The sequence below is a fragment of the Ochotona curzoniae genome, unplaced genomic scaffold (assembly GCF_017591425.1).
Source record: "Ochotona curzoniae isolate NIBS_2020 unplaced genomic scaffold, NIBS_Ocur_1.0 contig_523, whole genome shotgun sequence".
In the NCBI taxonomy this organism is placed as follows: domain Eukaryota; kingdom Metazoa; phylum Chordata; class Mammalia; order Lagomorpha; family Ochotonidae; genus Ochotona; species Ochotona curzoniae.
The window spans coordinates 5266585-5274911 of NW_024466459.1; the positions used below are offsets into that span (position 1 = coordinate 5266585).

At 42.2% G+C, this 8327-nt stretch overlaps 1 protein-coding gene across 1 annotated transcript; it reads left to right on the top strand.

Annotated features, from left to right (window-relative positions):
• Positions 1 to 555: 555 nt before the first annotated feature.
• On the top strand, positions 556 to 1815 carry KCNJ16 (potassium inwardly rectifying channel subfamily J member 16). The gene has a single exon (XM_040989402.1). The coding sequence runs from the start codon at positions 556 to 558 to the stop codon at positions 1813 to 1815; it is 1260 nt and encodes a 419-aa protein (XP_040845336.1).
• Positions 1816 to 8327: the final 6512 nt, after the last annotated feature.

Here is an 8327-nt window from a genome sequence, read left to right on the forward strand (position 1 = left end):
CTTCTCTGACACAACACCATCTAGCTTTCACGATCAGAAAGTCTGTATGAATGTTAGAGAATTATCTGGATCTTATTTTGCCTTTTTATATTATAGATTACTATGTTTCTTAGTGGCCTCCCACGAGATGAGCCTACAAAAGCAAAGCAAATGTTTTTATTCATGTCGGGTCAGAAAAGGCAGTGAGGCATCATTTGGGCTAATGATAGTGTTTACTCAAGCCTTATGCATATAGAAAAAAATGTTATTTTTCTCTAATTGCGTATTTTGTCTCTGTAATGACTGAGTTGCATTCTGCACTGAAATGAGTAATCAATATTGAGTGTTTCCGTGGTTCAAACGGAGTCTTAGCTCTTTTAGATGGCATAAGATTACTCCAAATTTGGCAAGCTGCTGCAAAGATGGAAACTGAATGTGAAAGCTAAAGTGTGGTTAATTTGTTATGTGTTTTATTCTGTAGGTTTTAAGTGAAAAGCCCAGGTTCGCAAACACCAGCACACCCTGAATTTTTCCTGAGGCGAAACCTAGCCTGATGCCCAGAGGGCACAAGGAAACATGAGTTATTACGGCAGCAGCTATCATGTGGTAGACATAGACCAGAAATACCCAGGCTATCCCCCAGAGCACATCGTTGCCCAGAAGAGGAGGGTGCGGAGACGACTACTTCACAAAGATGGAAGCTGCAATGTGTATTTCAAGCATATTTTTGGGGAATGGGGGAGTTACGTGGTCGACATTTTCACCACTCTGGTGGACACCAAATGGCGCCATATGTTCGTGATATTTTCCTTGTCTTACATTCTCTCCTGGTTGATATTCGGCTCCATCTTTTGGCTGATAGCATTTCATCATGGCGATCTGCTAAACGATCCCGACATCACGCCTTGTGTTGACAACGTCCACTCCTTCACGGCAGCGTTTTTATTCTCCCTTGAGACCCAGACCACCATCGGGTACGGATACCGTTGTGTCACCGAGGAATGCTCTGTGGCCGTGCTCATGGTGATCCTGCAGTCCATCCTGAGTTGCATCATAAACACCTTCATCATCGGAGCTGCCTTGGCCAAGATGGCAACTGCTCGGAAGCGAGCCCAGACCATTCGTTTCAGTTACTTCGCGCTCATAGGAATGAGAGACGGCAAGCTGTGCCTCATGTGGCGAATCGGTGATTTCCGGCCAAACCATGTGGTAGAAGGGACGGTGAGAGCCCAACTTCTCCGCTACACGGAAGACAGCGAAGGGAGGATGACAATGGCATTTAAAGATCTCAAGTTAGTCAATGACCAGATTATCCTGGTCACGCCAGTCACTATCGTTCATGAAATAGACCAGGAGAGTCCTCTGTATGCCCTGGACCGTAAAGCAGTGGCCAAAGATAACTTTGAGATCTTAGTGACATTTATCTATACCGGTGATTCCACCGGCACATCCCACCAGTCTAGAAGTTCCTATGTCCCCCGAGAAATCCTGTGGGGCCATCGGTTTCATGATGTCCTGGAAGTTAAGAGGAAGTATTACAAGGTCAACTGCCTACAGTTTGAGGGCAGTGTTGAAGTATATGCCCCTTTCTGCAGTGCCAAACAGTTGGACTGGAAAGACCAACAGCTCAGCAACATGGCCAAATCCCCTCCAGCCCGAGCATCTTGCACAGCAGACACCAAGGTCCGACGAAGGTCATTTAGCGCAGTGGCCATTGTCAGCAGCTGTGAAAACCCAGACGAGATCGCCACCTCTACCGCGGATGAATGTAAGGAACCACCTTATCAGAAAGCTGTCCTGACTTTAAATAGAATCTCTGTAGAATCCCAAATGTAGCTTAAATGATCATTTTGCGGGCTCTCACTCAATCAGTTTGCCTTCCTGCCAATCATTTTAAGGCGCGTTATGTGTAAACAGAGGTCTTAAACAACGTTGTATGTTCTATTGGGATGATGGCTACATAGAGCAGGTTAAACTAAGTAAAATGTCATCTAAAATTTTATGATTGTCAATAACTAAAATTTGCTTTGGCTAGCAAATTTTATATTAGGAATCATAATAAGAAGCTTAACTGATTAAATTTCAGCTCTTTTTATTATCTCATATATATATGTATCTTCGGTTAGAGATGCAATATTGAGTCATGAGAAACAAAGTATAAATAATAGTGCATTTTTAAATGTATCAAAATTAATAATATGATGAGTGAGAGCCCACAGAAAGCACCATGTCATGTAACCAAGATTAGCAAATTGTACATTTGGTAGCGAATAGCATGGGAATTTACAAGTGTAAAAACCACTGGCCAATTTAAGCAATTCTGTTTTCCTCTCCGAGTGTTACATTATCAGCTGGCAGAGAGCTAAACTGACAGTGTCACCAGAGGAGTTTCAATTGCCTCTTGTCCATACAGCACTCAATAACTTCTAAAAGCTGCTTCCCCCCTCTTTCTAATCCAAGAAGGAGAGGAGAAGTTGGCATTGCTACTTAGAGCAGTGTTTCTCCCTTAAGAGTCCGGGTGGGCTCCAACAAACGGGGTGCAGAAAAAAGATAACCTTTATCCGTTGTCTGTGCTCTCCTCCTTCACTCCCAAGAGGCAAGGTGACATGGGCCGAACGGGGGATTGGAGTAGCAATAAGCATTCTCAGACCCTTTGATAAAAGTGCTTTTCTTCTGTGTTCTGAAATGAAGGATAGAATGTTCTTATGTACTCAATCATTGGGTGGGTGGGGGAGACAGTTATTTACACCCAGAAGCAAATACATACACTTTAAATCTTGGTCCACCTTAGAGAACACGAAAGACTTGAGTTTGAGATTTTGGAAAACTCTGAACTTGAAATAAAATTTAAGTTTGGTGATTTTGTGAATTGCAATAAAATCAGTGTGTTCTTAATGTATATTAGTTGGATAATCTGAGCACGATTGAATTGCCTAAATTATAGGACTTGAGATAAATATGTATAAATATTAAGAGATGATAATTAATTAAGGAAAAAATCCAATCAATCATTAGCCACTTTAAGCTTGTAAACCAAGGTATTGTTAGATACGCTGAAATTTATTTGTGCATTTTTAAAATTGTTGTCGAGCTGGAAGTAATTACATGCAGTAGTTTTTATTTGGTTTATTTAAATACACACACACAAGCACACACGCAGCTCTTTGCTCTTTTTCTGGAAAATGTCTCTGCCTTCTGTGTGTGCATGCTTGCTAATTAAATTAACCACACAAGTAAACTGAAATGATAGTCCAAGGTTGCCAATAAAAGTAAAATATGTGGGTATAAAAATACTTATATTTTTATTTTCTTTCCCCAGCTCCAACCTTCTTACTCCCCGCCTTTCTTGCTTCTTATTTTCCCCTAGCAGGAACAAAGTTGCATTTCACTGTGTGCATATCTACACATCCTATTTTTCATATTATTTCATGAATAAGACATGTATTTAGATCATAGGTTGTGAAAATGTCTTCAAGACTAATACCACAGGTGTGCATTTTTGTCTGCAAGAATTCTGAGTCCATTTTCAAAAATGATATATGCATAGGTTTAGATGGTCTGTGGACAATTACTTAGATATGAAAGGCTGATAGTCAATAGTACTGCGATTGCCCAGGCAGGAACAGAAGCCATGACCATAAGCCTTCGGCTGGCTGTTCCCTCAGCTCTAGCTCCATCACGGCTTTGCTTTGCATCCGGAGGGTTTTCTATCCAGCATGCTTGCCTTGTCAATACCCGAGAAGGGCACTGGTGCTGAATTAAACACATCCCGTTGCGCTAAGTGCCTCCACCATCCACTTCCCTGCTACCGGTAGAATGCAAAATCAGCATTCACTCACAATCCTCACCTTCCGTTTCCTGTGTGGATGCACAATAATTTTTATAACATACCTTCCTACTAGCTACTTAATAAAGGGTTTTAAAACAATGCAGAAGATGTGCATCTCTACTCCTTTCCCTGTTGCGTAAATTCTTGCAGCTGATCTAGCCAGCACTGGCGATAGAACACCCAAAATGAGATCGCTGCTTCATAGAGTTAGAACATAGGTAGCATTTTAAACCGTGCTTATGGGTTTTTAACAGCTTGTAGAACTGCAATAGCTGAAATAACAATCAGTTGCTTGTGTAAGCATTACAGAGAGCCCTGTACAAAATGGCACTTCCAATTTCAGATGCCCTTTCACTGATAATTGGATCGAATATTTTTTCCTTATGCCAATTACTTTGTGGCTGAAAACATGAAGCTATTTTGTGGAGTGAATTCAATGAAAACCAAATTGTGGCATCAACACATTGACTCACTGTATGCTGTGGCTTGTGAAGAGAGCAAAGAGAGAAAGAAAGACTTTTTTTTAAGACCACCATCTCTGGAGCAATATCGAGTGCTTTATGCAGACAAAAAAAAATCTCTCAAATATCTGATTGTTTCCTCCAAAAGTAAATTCCCAATCCAACAACAATGTACTTAGTTGGAAAAAAATTCAAATTAGGCTTCTGCTTTTCCAACCCCCTGGTAGCTGCGGGGCTTGAGTGGTACAATTCTGGGCCATGTCCATCAGCAGAAAAACCTGGATGTAGGCTTTAGGAAATCTTTCATATAGAAGCTCGCATCTGGCATTGCTATTCTGCTATCCTCAGACTCTGGACTTCAGATCTGATAGCTGGCACTTCTGCAGCCATTTTGTGAGCATGTAATTCTGTACCCTGTGTCGGATCCACCTTGCTGATATGCATCGCGAGAGGGGAAGGCACAAGAATATAGACCAAATGTTTATGTCCCAGCCACCCATATGGGAAACCAACATGGACTTCCTGGCTCCTGTCTTCAGCCTGGCCCAGCCAATAGAAAAAAAAAGCAATCTGGGGCTCTCCTTCAGGGATACTCTGCCTTTCAGATGAAAACAAACAAACAACAACAGAAAACTCTGCTAATATGCTAATATTGCCCTAGGAGACTACTTCTTCCATAGATGCCAAAATGGATTCGGTTCAGAATTTTCAAGGGGAGCTGAAATGTAGACCAAGTTCACTATGACCCTGCTCTAAGTACATGTATTGCATGATTTGATTTCCTAGGCTAAGTGCAAAGGTCAATCCTATTTCAGTGGTTAAGCATCAACTTTTACTCAATTGAAAATGTTCTATTATCCCCATCCATTATAAGCACTGAAGCTTCTGTTCTGTGTGTCCTACAAGGTGTGTGCAAAATCCTCCCACTTTTTGGGGTGGGTTTCTGGAAACCATGCCTCCACACCCACAGTACACTACCATTGCACTTCAGTCTAGAATCAGCGTGGCTTCTTTCACCTCCCATATTGATTTTTAAAGGAGCAGCATGACCCACACTCTAGAAGACTCTTGCATGTGGGGCATGACGTGCAAGTTACAAGCCAGGAGGAGGAGCTCAGCAGGCAGAGAGGCCAAGCAGCAGGAGAGTGCTTGGCAGAGGCTCTGCAAAGGAGAGCTTCGCAAGTGAGAGCAAGTCGCTGGGATGCAATGCAGTCAAGCAAGGGCCCGACAGGAGTCATTTTCCAAGAGATAGATTGGTAGTTTAAAACACTAAAAAGCCATCAGCTGGGCTGCATTCCTTGGAGAGCTCTTCTTCAGGAAGAAAAAAAACGTATCCACACACAAATGTCCATGCATCTTGCTCTTTCACTACTTTAAGTCGTTTTTCTGAAGCAGCTCAGAGACTCCGTGGTCATGGCCAGGGTTTTGCTGAGGGTGCTGTGCTGCTGCTCATTGGCTTGGGAAGATCTGCACCTGTGGTCAGGCTGCTCTGCAGGTGCGTGAATGGGAAGATGTATCCTCATGTTTCTGCATCCCATAGACTCTCATTTGCTTAACACACACACCTATACATAAACACACATATATAGAGACACACACATATAATTAAAAATGAATAAAATAAACGGCTGCCTTTTACTGCTTGGTCTCATTGATTTATTGTATTTTGTAAATACTACAGGGGAAATGAATTCTGTGGGTAGAGTCCATTATCCCAGGAAAAAGCAACTGGCTGAGATGGAGAATCCTCCAAGGAAAGCAAGCTGTGCTGGAATCCCTCATTCCCCGAGCCCTGAGTAGAAGATTTGAAGACTCCCTAGGCTGCAGGGAAACAGGTCAATTATTGAAAGCATTTCAGCAAGCCCCACAGATGAAAGCCCAAACAAATAGGTGAACTCTTGCTAAATTGCATAGCCTCTGAATGCCTTTTTCTCTCTGCTACCATTTCCCTCCAGCAGCCTATGAAACATCCATCATCCCTACCTGAGTAACCTGACCTTGAGACAGAAAGAGGCCCCTGAGAGTTAGTCATTGTGAAACCATCTTTACAGAAAGTTATCAGAAACCTTCACATTTCCACATAAAATTCTTCAATCACATGCAATGGCTCGCTGTGGTTAAATGCCCTTTGCTTGAATTAGAAGCACATGTGCCAGATCAATTCATTGTTGTGTTGTTGGATGATTCTTTCTGACATTAGTTTGCCTGGGGGATGGAGGGAGGCTAGCCTTGGGGGCCGGGTTAAGGGCAGAGCTAGCCTCTGCCTGCTGCCCATTCGAGGACTAAAGATTTGTAGGACAAGAGTGGCACATCAATTTATCTAACTAGATCTGTTCACAGAGGAAAAAAAACCCTCCGAATCAGAAGATTTTTTGCCCAAAGAGAAATAGCAGTGCAGTGACAAAGCACGATTATTAATGACCAGCCAGGGGCTCTTTGAACAGCCATAGGAAAGAATCAGTTCTCATGCTCTTTGAAATTCAGATTATCACATAATCATAAAATTTATTAAAAAAGAAGAACTTTAAGAGTTTTTCTTAAACAGGAATTATTAAACTGTTCATTGATCCATGGTCAAGGCAGAAAATGGAGGAGGGGAAAATGATAAGACACTGTGAATGAAGGTGATCTTCCCCAAAGTGTATTTCAGTAAAAATGGTTGGATAAAAAAGTAAGCAAAAGCTTTGCACCTTTTCAAGGAAATGCTAATGTGCCAGCAGGCACAGCCATGATGAGCAAATCAAACCCAAGGAGCAGCTGCTGGTTTCTTGTGGAGGGAGGGGCCGTAAGACCAAGAGTCCAACCTGAGAAACCCAGAGAGCCCGGCTGGCACCTGCAGCTCATGGTCACTGCTCAGTCTGCAGCCACTCGGCTGGCATCCGTGCCCTTCATTCTCTTATCTGCAGGTTCTGCTATTAAAAAAAAAAAGAGCATTAAAAACTCAGACTTAATTCTCAATAGTTGAGCACTGTTTTTTTTCTACTGTGTGACGAGTGAGAGATTGGCTTAATCTCTGTACCGAAGTTTCCTCAACTGTGAAATAAGAAAAGTGATTGTTCCTACTTCATATTGTAAGCATTAAAGAAGAAAATATCTGTTAAGTTTTGAGAACAAGGCTCACCCAGTAGGGAGTGCTAATGAAATAGAAACTGTGGCTATCATTGCCAGCTGCAAATTCTTCAGCTCTTTTAGGCACTGCCACTGTACTTTTCTTAAGCTTTTAACATTAAGCTAGATTAAACTATCCGCAAACAAACAAAATGAAAAATGAGTGATCATGCATTCATTTGACAAAAGAAATATGTACGATGCTCCTGTGCTGTTTGCCCCAAATCACCTCTGATGACCTAAATCACGCTTTCTGTTTGTTGAGGCCAAAGCACCCAGTAAAATGAAAAGTCTACTCAACTGAATCACACGTAAAAGTGAGCAAGCATGCCGAAGCAAGGAAGGATCAGGCTGTGTACCACACAGTGTAGTCCTCCTTCAATATGGACCTAATTACCGCAGTTTCTAAAAGGATTTTCTTCATGTTTTTAATAACATGCGATCCTTTTACACTGTGGGTGTATTTCAGTAAGTCGGAGGAGACCCGAGAGGATTAGATTCATTGTTCAATGAGGATCCTCTCACAACTGTAAGGAAGCCGCTGCTCACCAGTCCTGGAGCGGCTCTCTGCCTGTGATTGCCAACGGGCTCCCCAAGGATGCAGCTCACCCACAACAGTGATCAAGACTTCCCACGCTCTGGGAGAGTAGCAGCAGCAGCGTGTTGGACTTCCCTGGGAATGGGGGCAGAACAACACTTCTAATATGTGGCATTTTTTTTTTTTACACTTCTAATATGTGGCTTTTTTTTTTTCAGTTAAACCAGATAGGAGTCAATTCAAATCCCAAATGTATCCATCTAACAATTTGTTCACGGTTCAGAATGGTTTTCTTCATGGGTGACAACAGAGATGATAATCTTTGCCCTGTGGGCTGTCTTAGCCAGCTTTGTGCTGCTTGAACAAAAACATGTATAACACAGCAAGTGTAACTTACAACAAGAAGAAACAT